The sequence below is a fragment of the Aquarana catesbeiana genome, linkage group LG11 (genome assembly GCF_042186555.1).
Source record: "Aquarana catesbeiana isolate 2022-GZ linkage group LG11, ASM4218655v1, whole genome shotgun sequence".
Lineage (NCBI taxonomy): Eukaryota > Metazoa > Chordata > Amphibia > Anura > Ranidae > Aquarana > Aquarana catesbeiana.
The window spans coordinates 7,742,806-7,767,176 of NC_133334.1; the positions used below are offsets into that span (position 1 = coordinate 7,742,806).

Below are 24,371 nucleotides of genomic sequence, written 5' to 3' on the forward strand. Positions count from 1 at the left end.
GTGTTACTGGCAAAATCACCAGGTGAAAATAAAGAAAAAAAACACTGAAAAAGAAAACGAATGCAACCACCACATCAAAGGTGAGCTGCAATATATGACATGTTTGTTTCTGGATTTGGATACATTTTTTAGGTGAAACGCGTCGGCAATTTTAAACTGAATACCAAAGCCCTTGCTGCCTTCATCACCATTACTGGCCAGAAAAGCCTCTCCTTAGTGCCGACAATATAGTAAATTATAAAAGAAATCTTCAGGAAGTATCAGAAGTATATTAAAATATCAAATACAGAGATAGGACGGGAACACTGAAAAAAAAAACAACTAATATTTAAAAGGACTTTAAATGCATAAATAACCCATCAATTAGGAATAAAATATCTGGAAATTTTCAGACATTATTTGAATTTGGTGGAATTCTGAAGGGCCCACGTCATTTGTGTATTTGATGGATATTTTTGGTGTGCCTCTCTGATTTAGTTTTATTAAGAGTGTTTAGTATAGACCTGAGTTCCATGCACCAGCAAGCACCATGTCCAACAACAGTACCCCAATGACTGCTGACGAGCTCTTATTAAACGGTAGGATTGCACGTGGGCGGAGCATGGATAAGGTGTCAGATCCCCTAGAAACAAAGTGAAACTAAATCAGAGAGGCACACAGAGGAGGGGGTTCAGGCTAATACAGGCAGTAACATATGTCCTGTTGAATTGTCTCTTAGGTAGGACTAGACATGTGCAATTAGTTTCATTTTGAATTTGTTTTTTTTACGAATTTCGACAAATTCGTAAATTTGAAAATATTGGATTTAACAAATTTTTTGGGGTATTCGTAAATTTGAAAATTCGGAAATTCGAAAATCCAAAAATCAGAAAATTCGAAATTCGAAAATCTAAAAATTCTGAAGATAAACGAAAATTCAACAGAACGAAAATCAGAAAATTTGAAAATCCAAAAATTCGGAAAATCAGAAAATTCTGAAAATAAATCAGAGAATTCGAAAATCTGAAATAATAAATAACTATGCCTTAACTATTACTAACTAGATATTGGAATTTCCTTTCAAGTTTGGCTGTGAACGTAACACAAATTTATCCAAATGTACAAATTTTCTGAAATAACAAATGCCGCATCTAAACGAATGGAACATAACGAATTAATAATTATAAATAACAGTAGTAATAAAAACTTTTTAATATTATTATTATTATTAATTTGTTTTGTTCCATTTGTTTAGATGCGACATTCATTATTTCGGATAATTTGTAACTTCGGATAAATTCGTATTCGTTACGTTCACTAACAGCCAAATTTGAAAGGAAATTTCAATACCTATAATTTAATATAGTTAGTCGTTATTATTAGTTAGTATTTCAAATTCCTGGATTTCGGATTTTCGAATTTCCAGATTTCGGATTTCCGAATTTACAAATTTTTGAATTCCGGATTCCAGATTTGAGAATGTTCTAATTTACGAATTTTCAAATTTCTGAAATTTTGAATTTCCGGATTTCGAATTTTCGCATTTATAAATTTCTGAATTTCCAAATTTTCGAATTTACAAATTTCCTAATTTCTGAATTTCCTAATTTCCTAATTTCCTAGTTTTCAAATTTTCGAATTTACGAATTTCGATCATAACGAGTGACCCGAAAGACGAATGAAACAAAAACGAAATAATTTTTCAGCAGTGCACATGTCTAGGTGGGACTTTTAAGTAAAAATGTTTAAAGGAGAAGTATAGCTAAAGCCTTTTTGGATGCATTTCTCCTATGGAGGGCAGTTCGTTCTGCACTCCTGTGGCCCATTTTCAGCTGACAGCGACCTAAAACCTGCTGTCAGCTGACGTCACAGAGTTGGCTCCGCCTCTCAGCGGCTTGCTGTGTGCTTCTCTATGGTATGCAGTGCAAGCAGATCATGGCTGGTGGGAGGGGCCGGGCAGGGGGCTGGACATAACTTCCTGAAAACATCACAGCAACCCCCCCCCCCCACCCCACCCCCGGCCTCATCAGTAATCCCCTCCAGAGCCTTCAATTCTGATGCAAGCAGTGGGAGGAGTTATGCAAATATCAAAGTGCCTTGATGGGCAGGTCTTGGTCTGGAGGGGTGGCTGTTCCTAGGGCTAGATGATGCTGGGCGTCCTCCATCCAAGAAATGAGGCAGGGCTCTCTCTCTCTGACTTGCTGCAGCTTCTAATGCACATTGTGAGAAGCGCACAGTGTGCAGTGAAATCAGAGGAAGCCGTTTCGGTCCAGGAGAGGAGCTGAAAGGGAGGCCTGAAGATCAGATTTAGATATTGCAGTATTTTAGCCTTTTTTGGGACTCCGGCCGTTTAGGAGATTCATGCTGAGAGGTGGAAGCTCTGGGGTGGGTGGGGTGGGGGGGATTATTTTGGCGCACATAATCGCAAATTCTTCACATTCTTCTCTTTGATAGAATAACTGAAAAATCTTCATCTGTTGGAATGTCAGGTTTAGGAAAAGTCCCGTCTGCGCCGGAAGCACAAGACAAGATTCAGTTGGATATCAGGGAGAGGAATTAACATAAAAACCGATAAAACGTGGAGGATGTGCCAAGCGCTCTCAGTAATTAGCAGAGTCTTCGCTCTCCCTGCCGATCTGCTCAACGCACCAAATCCGTATAATTGTCTCTTCAACATTCTATGAAGATCTTTTACCTACACCAAAATCAGCCAGAACATTCTTACCACTGACAGGTAACGTGATAACATGGATTATCTGGTGACATTGACATTTTAAAGATAAGTGGGATATATTATGCAGCAAGTGAACATGTTTCCCCGAAGTTGAAAGCAGGAAAAATGGACAAGTGTACGGTTTGGAGGGATTTTGACCAGGACCTGTAACGTGTGGAGAACTGGGTCAGAGCAACTCCAAAACTGCAGCTCTTGTGGGATGTTCCCTGTCTGCAGTGGTCAGGACCAAAGACAGTCCAAGGAAGGAGTACCAGCTAACCGGAGACAGGTTCATCATGGGCGGCCAAGGCTCATTGATGGAGGAGGGGGGGGGCATTATTGAAGGAGGTGGGGAGGGAAGGAACATTGATAGAGGAGGGGAGTAAAAGTTAATCGATGGAGGTGAGGAGGGAAGGCTCATCGATGGAGGTGGGAGGGGGGAAGGCTCATTGACGGAGGCAGGATTGAAGGCTCATTGATGGAGGTGTGGGGGGAGGGGGAAGGCTCATTGATGGAGGTGAGGAGGGAAGGCTCATTGATGGAGGAGGGAGGGAAGGCTCATTGATGGAGGTGGGGATTGAAGGCTCATTGATGGAGGTGTGGGGGGAGGGGGAAGGCTCATTGATGGAGGTGGAGAGGGAAGGCTCATTGATGGAGGTGGGAAGGGAAGGCTCATTGATGGAGGTGGGAGGGATTGAAGGCTCATTGATGGAGGTGGGAGGGATTGAAGGCTCATTGATGGAGGTGGGAGGGATTGAAGGCTCATTGATGGAGCGTGGGAGGGAAGACTCATTGATGGAGCTGGGGAGGGAAGGCTCATTGATGGAGGTGGGGAAGGAAGGCTCATTGATGGAGGTGGGGAGGGAAGGCTCATTGATGGAGGCGGGGATTGAAGGCTCATTGATGGAGGCGGGGATTGAAGGCTCATTGATGGAGGTGTGGGGGGAGGGGGAAGGCTCATTGATGGAGGTGGAGAGGGAAGGCTCATTGATGGAGGTGGGAAGGGAAGGCTCATTGATGGAGGTGGGAGGGATTGAAGGCTCATTGATGGAGGTGGGAGGGATTGAAGGCTCATTGATGGAGGTGGGAGGGATTGAAGGCTCATTGATGGAGCGTGGGAGGGAAGACTCATTGATGGAGCTGGGGAGGGAAGGCTCATTGATGGAGGTGGGGAAGGAAGGCTCATTGATGGAGGTGGGGAGGGAAGGCTCATTGATGGAGGCGGGGATTGAAGGCTCATTGATGGAGGCGGGGATTGAAGGCTCATTGATGGAGGTGTGGGGGGAGGGGGAAGGCTCATTGATGGAGGTGGAGAGGGAGGGCTCATTGATGGAGGTGGGAAGGGAAGGCTCATTGATGGAGGTGGGAGGGATTGAAGGCTCATTGATGGAGGTGGGAGGGATTGAAGGCTCATTGATGGAGGTGGGAGGGATTGAAGGCTCATTGATGGAGCGTGGGAGGGAAGACTCATTGATGGAGCTGGGGAGGGAAGGCTCATTGATGGAGGTGGGAGGGGGGAAGGCTCATTGATTGAGGAGAGGAAAAGGCTCATCGATGGAGGTGGGGAGGGAAGGCTCACCGATAAAGGTGGGGAGGGAAGGCTCATCGATGGACCTGAGGAGGGAAGGCTCATTGATGGAGGTGGGAGGGGGGAAGGCTCATTGATGGAGGAGAGGGAAAGGCTCATCGATGGAGGCGGGGAGGGAAGGCTCCTTGATGGAGGTGGGGAGGGAAGGCTCATTGATGGATGTGGGGGGGGGGGCTCACTGATGGAGGTGGGGAAGGAAGGCTCATTGATGGAGGTGGGGAGGAAGACTCATTGATGGAGGTGGGGAGGAAGACTCATTGATGGAGGTGGGGAGGAAGACTCATTGATGGAGGTGGGGAGGAAGACTCATTGATGGAGGTGGAGGGGAGGCTCATGGATGGAGATGGGGAGGGAAGGCTCGTTGATGGAAAGGCTGGCCCGTGTAGTCTGATCCAACAGAAGAGCTACTAGAGCTCAGATTGCTGATAAAGTGAATGCTGGTTCTGATAGAAATTTGCCCCCTGAGCTGGCACTCACCGGGAATGGAGTAGACAAGGGATGGGCAGTTGATAAAACATCTCTCACTGCCGCCATTCTTCACACACTGCAGAAGAGCTCTGGGGGGAGCCGAGTCTGGGATAAGACCCTCCACCTCTAGACATGATAAAAAAAACAGAAATGCAAATGGAGAAAAAAATGCCAGCAGATAAAACGAGCGACAATATCTGTGTGTGAGGATCCCAATGCCCCGGAGAGGAAGGGTAGGAGAGAGAGAGGAAGGACAGCGATGAAGAGGGGGTGGGAGGACAGGGGAAAGGAGTGAGATAGATAGAGAGAGACAGGGAGTGCCAAGAGAGGAAAGCAGCGAAATAGAAGGAGTGAGAGGTGGGGCGGGGAAGAGGGGTGCTGAGAGAGAAAGGAAGTGCCAAGAAAGGAGATAGGGCAGCAGAGGACGGGGAGAGGTAGAAATGTGAGGTAGGAGAGGGGCAAATAAGATGGGCAGGAGAGAGACAGGGTTGGAGGGGGGAGTGGAGTGCCAAGAAAGGAAGGGTAGCAAGAAGGGAAAGAGAGTAGTGAAATGGGGAGGTGAAAAGAGCGAGGCAGCAGAAAAGGGGGAGAGAGGTGTGAAGGGGGAGAGTAAGAATAAGGAGATATTGTGAGAGAAAGGCCATAAGCGAAAGAAGGAAAAGGGATTTATAAAGGTGGGGGAGGAAGAGAGGCACAGGGGCTCCAAGAGAGGAAGGGAAGGAAGAAGGTGGAAAAGGGGGAGAGAGACAGAAAGTGCCAAGTGAGGAGGGCAGCAGAGAAAGAGGAAACGGAGTAGAAGTGGAGGAGAGGGTCAGGGGGATTCCAAGAGAGGAAGGGTAGGGAGAGAAAGAGGGGGGTTTACCATAAAAAGGAAGGGCAATGGAGAAGGATGAAAGAGAGAAAAGAAGTGGAGGGAGAGGAGTGGGAGAATGGTGGGGGGGTTCAGTAAAGGAAGGGTACGGGAGAAGAAGGGAGAGAGGTACAGAAGAAGGGCACCAGGGAAGGGAGAGAGAGAGAGAGAGGTAGAAGTGGGGGAGAAAGGATTAGAGGGGCAGTGGGCTTCCAAGAGAGGGAGAGCCAGGAAGAAAGGATGAACGAGAAACAGGAAGGGCCAAGAGAGGAAGGGCAGCAGAGAGGGGGAGAAGTATTAGCGCCGGTTGGGGGAGGGGGGAGAGTAAGAATCAGGAAGAGCCATGAAGAAAGAGGAAAGAAAGGTAGAAGTGGAAGGAGAGGGACAGGAGGGTTCCAAGAAGGATGAGTAGAGAAGGAGGGGGAAGAGAGGTAGAGAAAAAAGGAGTGCTGAGAGAAGAAGGGCAGCGGGGAAGGAGAGAGGGAGGTAGAAGTTGGGGGGGGGGGCAGTGGGGTTCAAAGAGAGAAGAAAGGGAGGATAGAGACAAAGAGTTCTGAAAGAGTAAAAGCAAGTGGGGGGGGGGTTGAACAGGTGGGTTAAAAGAGAGAAGGGCAAACGGGAAGGGGAATAAAGTGAGAAAGGGCAGCAGAGAAGGTAGAGAAGTAGAGGTGCGAGTTGGGAGAGGGGGTGAGAGTAAGTTACAGGAAGGGCCATGGAGAACAGGGATAGAAAGGTAGGAGTGGGAGAGGATAGGAAAATTTCAAGATAGCAAGGGTAGAGGAGAAGGGGGGAGAGAGGTAGAGAGAAGGGAGTGCTGGGAGAAGACGGGCAGCGGAAAGGGAGAGAGAGAGAGTAGAAGTCGGAGGGGGGGAGAGAGGGGCAGTGGTGTTCAAAGAGAGGAAGAAAGAGGAGACGGGTAGAGACAAGGAGAGAGCAAGGCAAGTTGGTGGGGGGGTTTGAAAACAGGTGGGTTCCAAGAGAGGAAGGGCTGGGGGAAAGGAGTTCCGAGAAAGCACGGGCATGGGGTGAGGAGAATGACGAACCGTGTGGAGGAATTGGTTGCGAGGGGGGGGGGGATGAGGGAGAGAGGGAAGAAGACCGATGAGGGAGAGAGGGAAGAAGACCGGAGTTGCCGAAAGATGGAGTATAGATGGAGAAGAGGGATAAGTTTGGGGAAAAGGCAAAGTAATGAGAGAAGGGGGGGGGGGGCAGGGTGCTGAGATAGGAGGAGAAAGGGGGGGGGGGGCAGGGTGCTGAGATAAGAGGAGAAAGGGGGGGCAGGGTGCTGAGATAGGAGGAGAAAGGGGGGGCAGGGTGCTGAGATAGGAGGAGAAAGGGGGGAGGCAGGGTGCTGAGATAAGAGGAGAAAGGGGGGGGCAGGGTGCTGAGATAGGAGGAGAAAGGGGGGAGGCAGGGTGCTGAGATAGGAGGAGAAAGGGGGGGGGCAGGGTGCTGAGATAGGAGGAGAAAGGGGGGGGCAGGGTGCTGAGATAGGAGGAGAAAGGGGGGGGGCAGGGTGCTGAGATAGGAGGAGAAAGGGGGGAGGCAGGGTACTGAGATAGGAGGAGAAGGGGGGCAGGGTGCTGAGATAGGAGGAGAAGGGGGGGGCAGGGTGCTGAGATAAGAGGAGAAAGGGGGGCAGGGTGCTGAGATAGGAGGAGAAAGGGGGGGGCAGGGTGCTGAGATAGGAGGAGAAAGGGGGGGGGGGGCAGGGTGCTGAGATAGGAGGAGAAAGGGGGGGGGCAGGGTGCTGAGATAGGAGGAGAAAGGGGGGGGGCAGGGTGCTGAGATAGGAGGAGAAAGGGAGGAGGCAGGGTGCTGAGATAGGAGGAGAAGGGGGGGGCAGGGTGCTGAGATAGGAGGAGAAAGGGGGGGGGCAGGGTGCTGAGATAGGAGGAGAAAGGGGGGGGGGCAGGGTGCTGAGATAGGAGGAGAAAGGGAGGAGGCAGGGTGCTGAGATAGGAGGAGAAGGGGGGGGCAGGGTGCTGAGATAGGAGGAGAAAGGGGGGGGCAGGGTGCTGAGATAGGAGGAGAAAGGGGGGGGGGCAGGGTGCTGAGATAGGAGGAGAAAGGGAGGAGGCAGGGTGCTGAGATAGGAGGAGAAGGGGGGGCAGGGTGCTGAGATAGGAGGAGAAGGGGGGGCAGGGTGCTGAGATAAGAGGAGAAATGGGGGGGGGGGCTGAAATAGGAGGAGGAAGATAGAGAGAGGAGAAGAGCGGTCTGGGATTTCCAGATAAACTGCATATACACTATTACAGACACAAAATGTAATTTATTCATTACAAATGTTATATTGCAGTCACTGAAAAGACACATCAGACTCTCCTTACCTTTCCAGACAACGATACATCCGATACGATGACACAATGTTACAATGCGGGTGGAATGAACATTATTGATGAGTAAAGTGACATTCACAGGGGGATGACTTCAGTGGTCAATAAAGGGTTAAAAATCAGAAGATCCCCACACCATAGGAATTATTCAGCCTGTGCACCACATTCCCCAGATGGATTCCCAGCATGCAATGCAAGAGACGCCAACAAGACAGATGAGTATTAGTGACACAATGGCGGCACACACAGACACATAACTCACAGCATGCAGAAAAGGTGAAAGTAGAAGTATCTCCTGTTTTATCACATAGCAAACATTTCATGGAAAACAAGAACAATCATGTGACACAATAGTGACAACGAACATGATGGACCCAACATGGCAGGATGTGAAGGGCCTATGCAGGATTCCTCCCCAATGTCCCCATAGATGAGTTATGTTATCTCCAATCAAAAATCTCACTAAAAAATGTTACAATGGTCATTTGTTCTTCAAAGAGGATTTTAAGAAAAAAAAAAACCCTGAAACCTCCAATAGACACCTCATCACACGTGGTAAATTCTGGTACGCCAATAGGGGGGAAGGGGCAGTACTGACATAACCGGGCCCGGGCCTCAACAGTTTAGCAGAAATGGTTTACTGCATTTTTCTTTTTTTTTTTGCCTAGACATACACTTAGTTTTTATTCATGATAGAAATTAATGAAATACAGACAATGTATTTTGGGGGGGTAGTTGCAAGAAGGAATGGCAACAGGTGGGTGGGGGGAGGGGAAGTACTGTCATGCCGGTACCGGGCCCCAACAGGTCAGCAGAAATGGTGTACTGCGTATTTTTCAAAAATGTTGCCTAGACATACACGTTAGAGATCCAAAAACGTTTTATTCATGCAGTGAAATAGCTATTGTGTTTTGGGGGTGGATGCAAGCAGGAGTGGCAATAGGAGGTGAAGGGGCAGTACTGCATGTTTTTATCTTTTTTTTTTTTTTTTTACATTTTTGCCTAGGCATATATTTTAAATTTTATTTACACTAGTATTTAACAAAAAGTATCCAACGCGTTTCGGGGTAGGTACAGGCAGGGCTGCCAATAGGAGGTGAAGGGGCAGTACTGCCATACTGGGCACTAACAGGTCAGCAGGAATAGTGTACTCAGGGCAAGGACAAGGGGTGGAGGGATGGCTGCCCTGGGCGCAGATGGTTTATTGCCAGGATTGGGGGCGCCCTGTGCCAGTCGCTTCTCTTTCAAGGCTGACAGGAGTAGTGAGAGCGGCATCAATGCCAACCCTGACCCTAAGGGAAAGGGGGGGAGGGGGCGTGCAGTCTGGCATCTTTGCCCTGGGCGCTGAGTGACCTTGTCCCGGCACTGGGTATACTGCATATGTTTTTTTACCAAAGTATACACTTTGAAGATCACAGAGCTGTTTATTCACGCTAGTAGTTAATGTAATGTAGACAATGCGTTTCAGGGGGTGGACGCAAGCAGGGCTGCTGATGGGGGTGGGGTGGGGCAATAATGCCATACAGAGCCCCAACAGGTCAGCAGAAATGGTGTACTGCATGTTTTTATCTTTTTCTTTTACATTTTTGCCTAGACATATATTTTTAATTCTATTTACACTAGTATTTAACAAAAATCATCCAACACGTTTCGGGGTAGGTGCAGGCAGGGCTGCCAATTGGAGAGAAGGGGCAGTACTGCTGTACCAGGCCCGTGCCCCATTGGGTGAGCAGGGTGGTCCAGGCCCAGCAGGGACTACCTGTGGGGGTCCCATCTGCTAGCATCTCTTGTGCAGACACTAGTACAGCCAGTCTTAGCGGCTCCATGTGACTGATCATTCTACAGGAATCAGAAGCACAGAACAGCAGACTGGCGCAATGGCGGGAGCAATAAGGTCCTAAGACCCCCAGTCTGTCACCGGTGTAGAAGAGGGCGGAGCCTCTGGACCAGGGCGGGAGGGGGAGATATCTTACCCACGCAGTCCTTGCGATTCCAGTGTAACTTGTAGCGCGGGGGGCACTGGCAGTAATAATCGCCCAGCGTGTTGACGCAGGCATGCTCGCAGCCGCCATTGTTGATGCTGCATTCGTTGGTGTCTAAAAACAAAAGAAATAAAATACAGAAACCATCAGAAACCAAAATCCTCGTCCACTGATAAAGCAGTACAGCCAGCCCTCCTGTACTGGGCCCGGGCACCATCAGTTCAAAAGGGGGGCCCAGGCACCTGTTGAGCAGGAGGGCCGGCTGTACTGTCTTACTGCAGACACAGATCCTCTTCTGCCTCCCTCTGCAGCGATGCCGGCTTCTCCTCCTCTTTCTCCCTCTGGCTGCACTACAGGGGGGATTGGTTCTAGCACATGGGCCCCTTCTATCTGCTGTCTGGGCCCCGCTGTGTGCCCCTTTCCCCTGCAGTGCTTCGGCTTCCCTCCTCTTCTCTCCTGCTGGAAGGTGTTTCAGGATAGAGAGTGGGGGAAGGGGCTGGTAAATATGTCATTTACTAGCCCCTTCCTTTCCTGAATGAACACAGTGAGCAATTAGTGAGGCTGCAGAGAAAGAGACTGATAAATCTATGTCCTCTTTTGGCCGGGGGGGGCTGTCAGGTAAGCTGTACGGGGCCACGATTTGCGCACGTCTCAAGGATCTCCAAGCAAGACGACACACTTAACTAATGACCCTAGTTTAGGGGGGTCAGCTCATTTGCATATCAGAAGCCCCCCTTCCAAGTTTTAGGCCTCATGCACAGTGGACATTTTTACTGTGGCTGTTTTTGGCTTCAGACATTTTTTTTCTGCAGTCAATAAACTCCCCAGCATGTTCTCCAATGTGTCCATGTTCTCCAATGTGCCCATGTTCTCCTATGTGCCCATGTTCTCCTATGTGCCCATGATCTCCTATGTGCCCATGTTCTCCTATGTGCCCATGATCTCCTATGTGCCCGTGTTCTCCTATGTGCCCGTGTTCTCCTATGTGCCCGTGTTCTCCTATGTGCCCGTGTTCTCCTATGTGCCCGTGTTCTCCAATGTTTCCGTGTTCTCCTATGTGTCCGTGTTCTTCTATGTGTCCGTGTTCTCCTATGTGCCCGTGTTCTCCTATGTGTCCATGTTCTCCTATGTGTCCATGTTCTCCTATGTGCCCACGTTCTCCTATGTGTCCACGTTCTCCTATGTGTGCCCATGTTCTCCAATGTGTCCATGTTCTCCTATGTGTCCATGTTCTCCTATGTGCCCACGTTCTCCTATGTGTGCCCATGTTCTCCTATGTGCCCATGTTCTCCTATGTGTCCATGTTATCCTATGTGTCCATGTTATCCTGTGTGTCCATGTTCTCTTGTGTGCCCACGTTCTCCTATATGTGCCCACGTTCTCCTATATGTGCCCACGTTCTCCTATATGTGCCCACGTTCTCCTATATGTGCCCACGTTCTCCTATATGTGTCCATGTTCTCCTATGTGTCCATGTTCTCCTATGTGCCCATGTTCTCCTATATGTGTCCATGTTCTCCTATGTGCCCATGTTCTCCTATGTGTGCCCATGTTCTCCTATGTGCCCATGTTCTCCTATGTGTCCATGTTATCCTATGTGTCTATGTTCTCTTGTGTGCCCACGTTCTCCTATATGTGCCCACGTTCTCCTATATGTGTCCACGTTCTCCTATGTGTGCCCATGTTCTCCAATGTGTCCATGTTCTCCAATGTGTCCATGTTCTCCTATGTGTCCATGTTCTCCTATGTGCCCACGTTCTCCTATGTGTGCCCATGTTCTCCTATGTGCCCATGTTCTCCTATGTGTCCATGTTATCCTATGTGTCCATGTTATCCTGTGTGCCCACGTTCTCCTATATGTGCCCACGTTCTCCTATATGTGCCCACGTTCTCCTATATGTGCCCACGTTCTCCTATATGTGCCCACGTTCTCCTATATGTGCCCACGTTCTCCTATGTGTCCATGTTCTCCTATGTGCCCATGTTCTCCTATATGTGTCCATGTTCTCCTATGTGCCCATGTTCTCCTATGTGTGCCCATGTTCTCCTATGTGCCCATGTTCTCCTATGTGTCCATGTTATCCTATGTGTCTATGTTCTCTTGTGTGCCCACGTTCTCCTATATGTGCCCACGTTCTCCTATATGTGCCCATGTTCTCCTATATGTGTCCACGTTCTCCTATAGGTGCCCACGTTCTCCTATAGGTGCCCACGTTCTCCTATATGTGCCCATGTTCTCCTATATGTGCCCACGTTCTCCTATATGTGCCCACGTTCTCCTATATGTGCCCACGTTCTCCTATTTGTGCCCACGTTCTCCTATGTGTCCATGTTCTCCTATGTGTCCATGTTCTCCTATGTGCCCATGTTCTCCAATGTGTCCATGTTCTCCTATGTGTCCATGTTCTCCTATGTGTCCATGTTCTCCTATGTGCCCACGTTCTCCTATGTGTGCCCACGTTCTCCTATGTGCCCATGTTCTCCTATGTGCCCATGTTCTCCTATGTGTCCATGTTATCCTATGTGTCTATGTTCTCTTGTGTGCCCACGTTCTCCTATATGTGCCCAAGTTCTCCTATATGTGCCCACGTTCTCCTATATGTGTCCACGTTCTCCTATAGGTGCCCATGTTCTCCTATATGTGCTCACGTTCTCCTATATGTGCCCACGTTCTCCTATATGTGCCCACGTTCTCCTATATGTGCCCACGTTCTCCTATATGTGCCCACGTTCTCCTATTTGTGCCCATGTTCTCCTATGTGTCCATGTTCTCCTATGTGTCCATGTTCTCCTATGTGTCCATGTTCTCCTATGTGCCCACGTTCTCCTATGTGTGCCCACGTTCTCCTATGTGCCCATGTTCTCCTATGTGTCCATGTTATCCTATGTGTCCATGTTATCCTATGTGTCCATGTTCTCTTGTGTGCCCACGTTCTCCTATATGTGCCCACGTTCTCCTATATGTGCCCACGTATTCCTATATGTGCCCATGTTCTCCTATATGTGCCCATGTTCTCCAATGTGTCCATGTTCTCCTATGTGCCCATGTTCTCCTATATGTGTCCATGTTCTCCTATGTGCCCATGTTCTCCTATGTGCCCATGTTCTCCTATGTGCCCATGTTCTCCTATGTGCCCATGTTCTCCTATGTGCCCATGTTCTCCTATATGTGTCCATGTTCTCCTATGTGTGTCCATGTTCTCCTATGTGCCCGTGTTATCCTATGTGCCCGTGTTATCCTGTGTGTCCATGAAAAAAACTGAACTAGTGGGTTTTGAGAGGAGTTTTTCCAGCTGTTAAACAGCTCTAAAAAAAGCTGAAAACGGTTTAAAAATGCCAAAAAACGCTGAAAAACACGGCTATTCAGCATTTATCGGTCTTTTTTTTCCCAAAAGCTTTTATGGGAGTAAAGTTTTACAAAAAAAAAAGCTAAAAACCGCTACAGCTAAAAAACGCCCAAAAAACGCTACTAGTGCTAAAACACTGAAAAACTTGCTCTACAGCTACAGCTTTCTACGGCTAACGTAGAAACGAACTGGCTTTTTTATAACGTCCAGTTTGCATGAGGCCTTCAGCTTTCAGCGCTATTGCGCGGTCATGTAACACTGTACCCAAACTGAATTTTTATCATTTTCTTCCCACAAATAGAGCTTTCCTTTGGTATTATTTAATCAGCTGGGGTTTTTTTATTTTTTGTTAAAAAAAATTTAAAAATGACCAAATTTAAAAAATTTTTTTTAAAGTTTCTTTGTTTCTGTTATAAAATTTTGTTTTCCCATTTACTGACGGGCCCTGATGAGGCTGCACTGACGGGCACTGATTAGATGGCATGGGCACTGACGAGGAGGCACTAATATGCAGCACTGATAGGCACTGATGGACACTAATAGGTGGCAATGATGGGCACTGATAGGCGGCAATCATCGGCACTGATAGGCGGCAATAATGGGCACTGATGGGTGGCACTGATAGGCAGCACTGATAAGGAGGCACTGACAGTCATTACTGATGGGCACGATTTGGCATCTGTGATGGGCACTGACTGGCGTTACTGACGGGCACTGATTAGCATGTGTGATTGGCACCACTGATGGGGGCTGTGCTGATAATCAATGCACTGATTATCAGCACAGACCCCCCCTCTGTCAGGAGAGCCGCCGATCGGCTCTCCTCTGCTCGCATTTTGTCAGCGCGAACTGAGGAAAGCTGATTACCGGCACTACCCTGGACAGAGCTGTTCACGTCATAGGCTCTACCACGATCGGAGATGCAGTGCGTCAGAGAGACACGCAGCACTACCGATCGCCGCACTGCTGGACGTCATTCTGCAATAATTGACTTGTATGAAGGGTGGTGGGGGGAGGGGCTGTATGAAGGGTAGTGGGGGGCTGTGTGAAGGATGAGTTGGCTTGTATGAAGGGTGGAGGTGGTGGGGGGCTGTATGAAGGGTAGTGAAGGGCTATATGAAGGATGAGTTGGCTTGTATGAAGGGTTGAGGTTGTGGGGGGGGGGGCTGTATGAAGGGTGGTGGGGGCTGTATAAAGGATGAATTGACTTGTATGAAGGGTGGTGGGGGGAGGGGCTGTATGAAGGGTAGTGGGGGGCTGTATGAAGGGTAGTGGGGGGCTGTGTGAAGGATGAGTTGGCTTGTATGAAGGGTGGAGGTGGTGGGGGGCTGTATGAAGGGTAGTGAAGGGCTATATGAAGGATAAGTTGGCTTGTATGAAGGGTGGAGATTGTGGGGGGGCTGTATGAAGGGTGGCGGGGGCTGTATAAAGGATGAATTGACTTGAATGAAGGGTGGTGGGGGGGGGGGGGCTGTATGAAGGGTAGCGGGGGCTGTATGAAGGGTAGTGGGGGGCTGTGTGAAGGATGAGTTGGCTTGTATGAAGGGTGGAGGTGGTGGGGGGGCTATATGAAAGGTGGTGGGGGGCTGTTTATACGATGAGGGGGCTTGTATGAAGCCCGGAGGGGGGCTGTATGAAGGGTGGGGGGGCTGTGTGGAAGAGTAGTGGGGGGGGTGCTGACTTAAAAGAGGCTGGGGGATATATGAAGGGGCTGGAGGAGGGAGGGGGTGGCTGTTTGAAGACTGGGGGGGGGGGGAATTAATAGAAGGAGAGGGGCAGATTTTTGAGGTAGATTATATGAATATTGGAGGGGCTGTATGAGGTCTGGGGGTCTGGTATGAAGGCGGGAGAGATGATATGAAGGAGGGGGCTGTATAAAGGCTCTGGGGCTGGTATTAAGGAAGGGGGATGTTTAAAGGCTAGGGGGCTGGCTTTAAGGAAGGGGGATGCATAGGGGCTGGGGGATTGGTTTGAAGGATAGGGGTTCAATATGTGGGCTGGTATGAAGGAGGGGGCTATATGAGGGCTGGGGCCTGGTATAATGGAAGGGGGGCATATAAAGAGTGGGGGGGCTGTATGAAGCATGGGGGGCAGGTATGAGGAAAGGGGGCTGTATGAGGGCTGGTATGAAGAAAGGGGGCTTCGTGAGAGCTGGGGGCTGGTATGAGGAGAGGTGTATGAAGGGAGGGGTGGCTGTATGAGGGGGCAGTATGGGTGGGGGGCTGTTGGAAGGATAAGGATCTGGTATGAAAGAGGGGGGCTATATAAGGGCTGGTATGAAGGAAGGGGGCTGTATAAAGTCTGGTGGGGGGCAGTATGAAGCATGGGGGGCTGGTATGAGGAAAGGGGGCTTCATGAGAGCTGGGGGCTGGTATGAGGAGAGGTGTAAGAAGGGACGGGTGGCTGTATGAAGGGGCAGTATGGGGGGGGCTGTTCGAAGGATAGGGATCTGGTATGAAAGAGGGGGTCTATATGAGGGCTAAGGGCAGTATAAAGGCTAGGGGAGGCTGTATGAAGGATGGGGGAGCTGGAATGAATGAGGGGGGGCTGTATGACAGCTGATGGAGGGGGAGGGGCATATTTTACCCAGAATTCCCTTTCTGCTCCACACTGTAGAAGGCTCCCTTACCTGGGAATCCCAGGACTCGCAGTTTCTATCTACTATAAAATGAGGATATATAATAGGGCTCCTTCTCCGCGGGGACCGTCCTGCGCCAAGTTTCCACGCCGCTGGATTCTAAGCGAAAGTTCAGGGAGTATTTTGGGCTCCTGGTCTGTGCCGCGGAGGGAGCCGTCAGCCCCATCAACAATCGGCCCTCTCACGTAGGCGAAGATTTTCCATCTGGCCGGGAGGGCAGCGGAGAGAAGTGCAACAACCCGGAGAGATCGCTCGCCGCAAGGAACCACTTGGCATTAGGAAACTTATATTTTTGGCATTTTTATGATTTCAGTCGCGGTTAGACGCCGTGCCGCAGGAGTCTGCAGTGCGGTCACACCAACACTTTATTTCTGAAGAGGGTGGGAGGTGGAAGGTTTAACCCTTTATGATCATTCGTCTGGAACACTTAACAAACCTTATTAAATTAAAATAAATATTTCTTGATGTACAATATTGAAATGCCAATCTTTATTCTGGATTTAAGTCACCCCCCCCCCCCCACCCATGACCAATAGAGGGAGATAAGTTTTGTCACAGAATCTCACCTCCTATGTCTAAGTCACCCTGTCTCATACTATGGTTTGCTATCTGCTGGTTTGTTTGGGGTGTGGCTGTACTCCATTGTTCTATTGTGTCTGTCTGCCTTGGGAGAAAAGTATTATGGGATTGGGATGTGTATTTGCTGTGAGGAGGGAGGGGGGGGAATTCCTCCAATAGCTCTCCCTGCTGATTGGACAGTCTACCTCGCCCTGAATGCAAAGGGAGGGGGGAAATTGTCCTGAGTGTTACCTGTGTTTCAATAAACAGTTCATGTTCAGCAGCCAAAATGAGTACTGCCTTAGTTATTGGTTGCAAGCGGTTGGAATATCTGATATCTATATTCAGACTGGGAGAAAGCGATATATGACGGAAGAACTCAAGCGGAGTGTGGGAAGAGATTCCGTGATAAGTTTCAACTAGAAAAAAGAGAAAAGTTGATTTTTACAGCGCCCACCTTGCCGCAACCACCAAGTCCATATTTACATGGTGGCCGGAGGAGTATACATCGCTGTGCCGATGGCACTTTGCTTTGTGGCGAAACCATTTTAACACGGCATGACAAACTTGCTCATTGAAGTCAATAGGACCCTGTAGTGATAGTGCTGACGGCGGTTGCACAGTAGTTCATGTAAAATCCTCATTTGGGACAGAAAATAAATCCCCCTGGCGATCGATCAAACAGGAATAAAGGAGGCAGCAAGATCGCCTCCTGAATGCCTGTAAACACAGGCGGGGGCGGTAAAGTTGCCGACAGTGTGCCCGACACTGATATAGATCAGAAACCTGTTCCAGCTATGTTATCTTTATTTGTTCTTTTTTTCCCGAGACTTCTCCTCCAGCATGGAGAAAAAGATACAATGTATCTCACAGAGGAGAAGGAGATGGGGAGGGTTCCAAAACTAGTGCTCACCATGATAGCCAATCACAAGCTGTCACAGTGATCATGTGAATGGAAGTCAGTCTACCTTATATGAGATGTTGGTGGGAATGAGTTAAAGTATATCTAAAGCCAATTTTTTTTTTTTTGGGGGGGGGGTGGGGTGGGGGGTAGAGACTAGTGTCTATCAGCCTAAAACGGCAGCTAATAGAGAGCAGCAGAATCCACCTTAAAGTGGCGGTAAACCCTTCCATATACCCAGTGAAGTGACTGGCCTCAGGTGATATACAAAGATTAAGCAAATCCTCCTACATAAGATGTACCTGTTTATCTGCGGCCAGTTCTCCTCTACAGCTCTTCAAAGTCCAGAATTTAAAAAGCTTGCCTGAGCTTTCAGAAAAAAAAAAAAAAGAGGGCGGAGAGCTAAACTTACACTTACAGAGCTCAGTGAGATCTGACTGTAGGGAAGGGACAGACCCCTTTGTTCACACAGCACACAGGAACAGAGCTGAAGCTGTCAATCGCAGGCTGTGTACTGGAGCACCTTTTTTCTTCTCCTGGTGTCAGGAAAACTTGTCAGAAGTGACTCATGAAGATAGCAGAGGATGGAGGCAGCAGACAGAAATGACACCATTTTAGGCTGACAGAGGCACCAACATGAAATGAATCTACAGCAGAGCCAGGACTTTTTTTCAGCGGGAACGCAGTTCCGGAACCTCCAGGACTGAATGTATGTAATGCAAAGGGGTGCTGGGGTCTTCTGGAGGGTCTCTTGGTGCTGGCTGCTGGGAAATCTAATGTTGCTGGAAAGGATCTATTTTTTCAAGGGGGGGGGGGTCTTCTGTTGCTTGTGGGGGGTCGATTGTTGCTGGGGATGTGTATTATGTTGCTGGGGTGTCAATCATTGATAGGAGGAATGTACTGTTGAGGGAGGGGTCTATTGTTGTGAGACTCCTGGAGGGTCTATTGTTGCTGAAGGGGATCTATTTTTGCAGGGGGGTCGTCTATTGTTGCTGCTGGGGGTGAATCGTATGTTGCTGGGGGGTCAATCACTGCTGAGGGGGATCTACTGTTGAGGGAGGGGGCCTAAAGTTGATGTCTACTAGAGGGTCTATTGATGCTGGCTGCTGGGAAATCTAATGTTGCTGGAAATTATCTATTTTTTAAGGGGGGAGGGGGGTCTATTTTTGCTGGGGAGGTCTTCTGTTGCTTGTGGAGGGATCTATCGTTGCTGGGGATGTGTATTATGTTGCTAGGGTGTCAATCATTGATAGGAGGGATGTACTGTTGAGGGAGGGGTCTATTGTTGTGTGACTGCTGGAGAGTCTATTGTCGCTGGAGGCGATCTATTTTTGCAGGAGGTCTATCGTTGCTGGAGGAGATCTATTTTTGCAGGAGGTCTATCGTTGCTGGAGGAGATCTATTTTTGTAGGGGGGTCTATTGTTGCTGGGGAAGTCTATTGTTGCTTCTGGGGGGATCTCTTGTTGCTGGGGGTGGATCTTATGTTACTGGGGGTGGATCTCATGTTGCTGGGGGGGGTCAATAGCTGCTGAGGGGGATCTAATGGGGGTCTAATGTTGCTGTCTACTGGAGGGTCTATTGATGCTGGCTGCTGGGAGTCTGTTGTTGCTGGGGTGGATCTATTGTCATGGAAGGGGGGGGGAGGGGGGGGAGTGGGGGTTCATTGTTGCCAGATCTGTTTTACTGTTTTGCTGGTTGTTATTAACAAAAAATTCTCTACAAATTCTTTAGCACCACAAAATAATATTTGGTTCTGTATTCTCTAAAAGGGGTGGTAATGGAAAGGCGGGTAAGGGGTGGGACCAAGGAACAGTGCTCGGAGGTGAGTAGGGGGCAGAGACAAGGGGTGACTCGCAGTGGCGGCCCATTCATTAGGGGCGCCGGAGCACCGCCCCCTCTATCCACGGCCCCCCCCCCATGCTCTATCCAGGGCCGCTATTTTGACGGGATGCCGCCACCCCCTATTAATGCATCCGGCCCCTTTCAGGACACCGGGCGCGTGAATTACAGCGGCGGGGGTGTTTTTTTGAAGCACCTGATTAGAGCCAGAGGCTCTAATAGGCTTCAAAATAGGGTGGGCTTGTGGCGCAGAGCATTGCGCTCGGAGCCCACCCAGGTGTTACAACAGTGAATGAATATTCGCTATTAAAAACACTTATCCTCAATCCGGCCAATCAGAAGCAGGTCTGAGACCCGTTTTCCGATTGGCCAAAAAGAGAAGAGTCCCAATTGGCCGTCGAGGAGGAAACAGAAGCCGCCACAATGCCCATGGAGAGCCGTCACTGCCGAGCAAGGGAAGCTGCCGGTGAAGCCGGGGAGAAGCGCTGCCCACCATAGATAGGGTAAATGCACCTGACCGGGGGGGGGTCAGTGGTACTGTTTGGTGCCCCCCCCCCCCAAAAAAAATGACCACCAACCGCCACTGGTGACTCGTAAGGGAGGAGTTCCCGCACCTATTCTCTGAGAAAAAAATTCCTGGGCACGGCAATGTAAAAATGCATGCCTTTCAGGATCCGGTATGCTGGAAAAATGGCGTAGAGCCCTGCGACTAACCATTGCAAATTCTGGTACAAATAAAGAGATCACGAAATAGAGACGTGGCTACAAATGAACTCATTGACATGTTCAGATGAATCCCCTCCCCCCCCCCCCACTGATGACATCACAAAGGATGGGGTTGCACCCTACGCCCATAATCAGTAGTTGTGAATAAGCCCCAGGAAGGGGGAGGGGGTGCAGAACGCGGCTCGCCCTCGTATAATGGAGACTCTGTACAGTCACTCAGCAAACAGTCACGGCGGGGTATTAATAGCAAACATTTACTCATCGCACTCGTCACACCGCTGCCGGGAAGATCCAGCGAGGACGGGTAATGAGGCCCCCCCCCCCCCCCATATACACCTCCTGAAGAGACACTCCCAGCAAAAAGGAAAATAAGTCATTGCACGGCCAATGCTGGAAAACAATTTGCTGTAAAGAGAACCGGTCACGGTCGGGCTAAGGCAAGAATCTGAATGTTCGCATTTATAGTGAACCTGGGCTTTGCCTGCACAGGAAAGCTCAACGGGTCCGCTGTCCGGCCGATCGCCCCAAACAAACGTTACCACCCAGATCCGCGGTATGCCTGGCGGTTTTGCTGTTCAGTGACCTGAAGTCGCTGAGTTGCTTTTCCTTCCGAATTGCCTGACCTCTCCCGCTGTCTCCCGGCTCCTAAATGTCCACAACAGCAGCAAATAACCTCATAAAGCATCTCGCGGTTAGGAGGAAACGACATTACGGTAGTATGCACACTCAGGAGCTGGGAGACTATGGGGTTATTTTACTAAAACTGGAGAGTGCAAAATCTGGTGCAGCTGTGTATAGCAACCAATCAGCTTCCGGGTTTTGTTGTCAAAGCTTATGTGAAGAAGCTGAAGTTAGAAGCTGATTGGCTCCCATGCACAGCTGCACCAAATTCTGCCCTCTCCAGTTATAGCAACCCCTATGTGTAAAATAAATGAAAGCGCAGGCAAGGCTGTATGGAGAAGGGGGAGGCTGATTGAAATAGAGGGAGCCGAGGCTGTTTGAAGCCTGAGGGAGGCTGTATGAAAAAGAGAGGGCTATATGAAGGCTGGAAAAATTTGATGACAGCTGGCAGGGGCTGCAGGAAGAGGGGGATGAGGCTGTATGAAGGCTGGTGGGGGCTGTATGAAGGCTGGCGGGGGCTATATGAAGGCTGGTAAGGGCTGTATGAAGGCTGGTAGGGGCTGTATGAAAGTTTAGAAGGCTGTATGAAGGCTGGTGGGGGCTGTATGGAGGCTGACAGCAGCTGTAGGAAGGTTTGGAAGGCTGTAGGCAGGCAGGGGCAATATGAAGTCTTAGAGGAGGCTGTATGTAGGCTGTCAGGGGCTGTATGAAGGTTGGCAGGGGCTGTGTGAAGGAGAGGGAGTGAGACTGTATGAAGGCTGGCAGGGGCTGTATGAAGGCTGGCAGTGGCTGTATGAAGGCTTGGGAGGCTCTATGAAGGAGAGGGAGTGAGAATGTATGAAGGCTTTTAGGAGGCTGTATGAAGGCTTGGAGGAGGCTGTATGAAGGCTGGTAGTGGCCGTATGAAGGCTGGCAGGGGCTGTATGAAGGCTGGTAGTGGCCGTATGAAGGCTGGCAGGGGCTGTATGAAGGCTGGCAGGGGCTGTATGAAGGCTTGGAGGGGGCTGTATGAAGGCTTGGAGGGGGCTGTATGAAGGCTGGCAGGGGCTGTATGAAGGCTTGGGAGGCTGTACGAAGGCTGGCAGGGGTTGTATGAAGGAGAGGAAGTGAGACTGTATGAAGGCTTGGAGGGGGCTGTATGAAGGCTTGGGAGGCTGTATGAAGGCTGGCAGGGGCTGTATGAAGGCTTGGGAGGCTGTATGAAGGCTGGCAGGGGCTGTATGAAGGCTTGGGAGGCTGTATGAAGGCTGGAAGGGGCTGTATGAAGGCTGGCAGGGGCTGTATGAAGGCTGGCAGGGGCTGTATGAAGACTTGGAGGGGGCTGTATGAAGGCTGGCAGGGGCTGTATGAAGGCTGGCAGGGGGCTGTATGAAGGCTGGCAGGGGCTGTATGAAGGCTTGGAGGGGGCTGTATAAAGGCTTGGGAGGCTGTATGAAGGCTGGCAGGGGGCATATGAAGGAGAGGGAGTGAGACTGTATGAAGGCTGGCAGGGGACTGTGTGAAGTCTGGAAGGGGCTGTATGAAGGCTGACGGGGCTATATGAAAGTTTGGGAGGCTGTATGAATGCTGGCAGATGCTGTATGTAGAGGGGGGTTGGGCTGTGTGAAAGCTTGGGAAGCTCCCCGTCCCCTGCTTTTTGAAATCTCAGACAAGCTGTATAATTTCTGCACTTTGAACAGATGTAGAGAATAGAGCCCTGCAGATAAACAGGTACACCTTATGTAGGAGGATGTGTTTCATCTCTGTGTATCACCTGGGGCCAGCGCTCCCCTTGGTGGTTACTTTCCCCTCCCCAAGATGTACTCACCACCGCAATGCGTCAATCCGTAGAGGGTGTAACCTTTGTCACAAGTGCAAGCAAAGGACCCTGGGTAATTGATGCAGGTGTGGTCACATGTCCGCTCGAAGGAGCACTCGTCAACATCTGTGGTCAACATGAAAAAGATAACAATTACCAAATTAATAAAAAAAAAGTAACCCTTTCATGGCCAGAGGTCACTGTGTAGAGATTCAGAGTAAATTTTAGCCGTGTCGGGGTCCATTAGTAAACTTCATGAAAATTCTATACCTGATTTACCTCCCCAAATGTTATCCATAGTCCACAATGACAGCTGGGGTCTGCCTGCTGCAGCTGTCACTGCTTTGCTCTTTGCTACACACAGTGACAGCTGAAGCTGATAGGTTTGTTTGTAAACAAACCCGCTGTGATCACCATGAGCTGATTGGTTCCCAATTATTAGTGTAGGTCAGCTTGGTCCAGAAATAGCAGCACGCACAGCTGCACGCTCCTATTTATGAAAAGTAGATCAATGCTCTCTTGGCATGAGAAACCGTTCCTGTGAATATTAATAATTCAGGTTGCAGGCATCAAGGCCATGAAAGGCTTCACCAGAGGTTACCCCTCAGATTCATTCTCCTCAAATGCATAAAAATAGCACACGGCCGGCGCTGCCCATCGTGTCTTTCGTACCTTGGCAGGACCTCTCGTCAGTCAGTAACTTGTACCCGGCTCTGCAGGTGCAGTCAAAGCTCCCCACAGTATTGCGGCAGAAGTGGTCGCATCCGCCATTGCTGCTCTGGCATTCATCCACGTCTGTAATGATAGGAGAACACCAATAATATTTCTGCACCTTTTACATCTGCATTCTTTTTTCTTAAAGAGGTGAGCGCAGGGGAGCTCCGAGCAGAATATAGGGCCGGAAGGGGGGGGGGGGGAGAGATGGAGTTCGGCTTTAAGTCTAAATGCTAAAATGAAACATGGACTGTGAGGCCTCAAGCGCATTGCAAAACACACTGAAGAAGTTGGAGTACATTAACCCCCAGCATTCATGTCAGTGGGAGAATAATAACCCCAACATTTGTGTCAGTGGATGCGATAATAACCCTCAACATTTGTGTCAGTGGATGCAATAACAACCCCCAGTATTGGTGCCAGTGGATGCAATAATAACTTACAACATTGGTGTCAGTGGATGCAATAATGAACCCCCAGCATTCCTGTCAGTGGATGCAATAATAACCCCCAGCATTGGTTCCAGTAGATGCAATAATAACCCCCAACATTGGTGCCAGCGGGTGCAATAATAACCCCCAGCATTGGTGTCAGTGGATGCAATAATAAACCCCCAACATTGGTGCCAGTGGATGCAATAATAACCCCCAACATTGGTGCCAGTGGATGCAAGAACAACTCCCAACTTTGATGCCAGTGGATGCAATAATAACCTCCAACATTGCTGCCAGTGGATTCAATAACAACCCCCAGTATTAGTGCCAGTGGATGCAATAATAACCCCCAACATTGGTGCCAGCGGCTGCAATAATAACCCCCAGCATTGGTGTCAGTGGATGCAATAATAACCCCCAACATTGGTGCCAGCGGCTGCAATAATAACCCCCAGCATTGGTGTCAGTGGATGCAATAATAACCCCCAACATTGGTGCCAGTGGATGCAAGAACAACTCCCAACATTGGTGCCAGTGGATGCAATAATAACCCTCCGGCATTGTTGTGAGCAGACACAGTAATAACCTGTGGGCTGCATGTTGGGCACCAGGGCCTCAGAATGACCCTGTCACCATAGAGTCACTTTTACCCAATTGGTCACCTGTGAAGGAAACATGCCCCTATAGGATGAATGAGTCAGTGGGAAGAACCACAGTTGCCAGTGGGGGGGGGGGGGGGGAGTATGCAAATTATTCTACAGTCAAATACTCTCAGCGGCTAGAGAGCGGAGATTTGCTGGCTTTAAATACAGAGGCCACTGAAAAGGTAGATATAGAAATTCTGCTTCTACAGGTGGGATATTGGGAAAAAGTAACCC

General features: G+C 49.4%; 1 protein-coding gene across 4 annotated transcripts in view; it reads right to left on the minus strand.

Moving 5' to 3' along the window:
• Window positions 1–24,371, minus strand: part of SCUBE2 (signal peptide, CUB domain and EGF like domain containing 2) — a 143,940-nt gene that overhangs the window by 48,616 nt on the left and 70,953 nt on the right. For 3 of the 4 annotated variants that reach the window (XM_073603983.1, XM_073603984.1, XM_073603982.1), the window contains 4 exons: window positions 23,018–23,140; window positions 22,355–22,471; window positions 9,908–10,030; window positions 4,758–4,874 (listed from right to left, as the gene is read on the minus strand). In XM_073603983.1, coding sequence (XP_073460084.1) covers window positions 4,758–4,874; window positions 9,908–10,030; window positions 22,355–22,471; window positions 23,018–23,140 — 480 coding nt within the window. The remainder of the gene's footprint in view (window positions 1–4,757; window positions 4,875–9,907; window positions 10,031–22,354; window positions 22,472–23,017; window positions 23,141–24,371) is intronic. The other variant, XM_073603985.1, reaches the window with a different exon arrangement.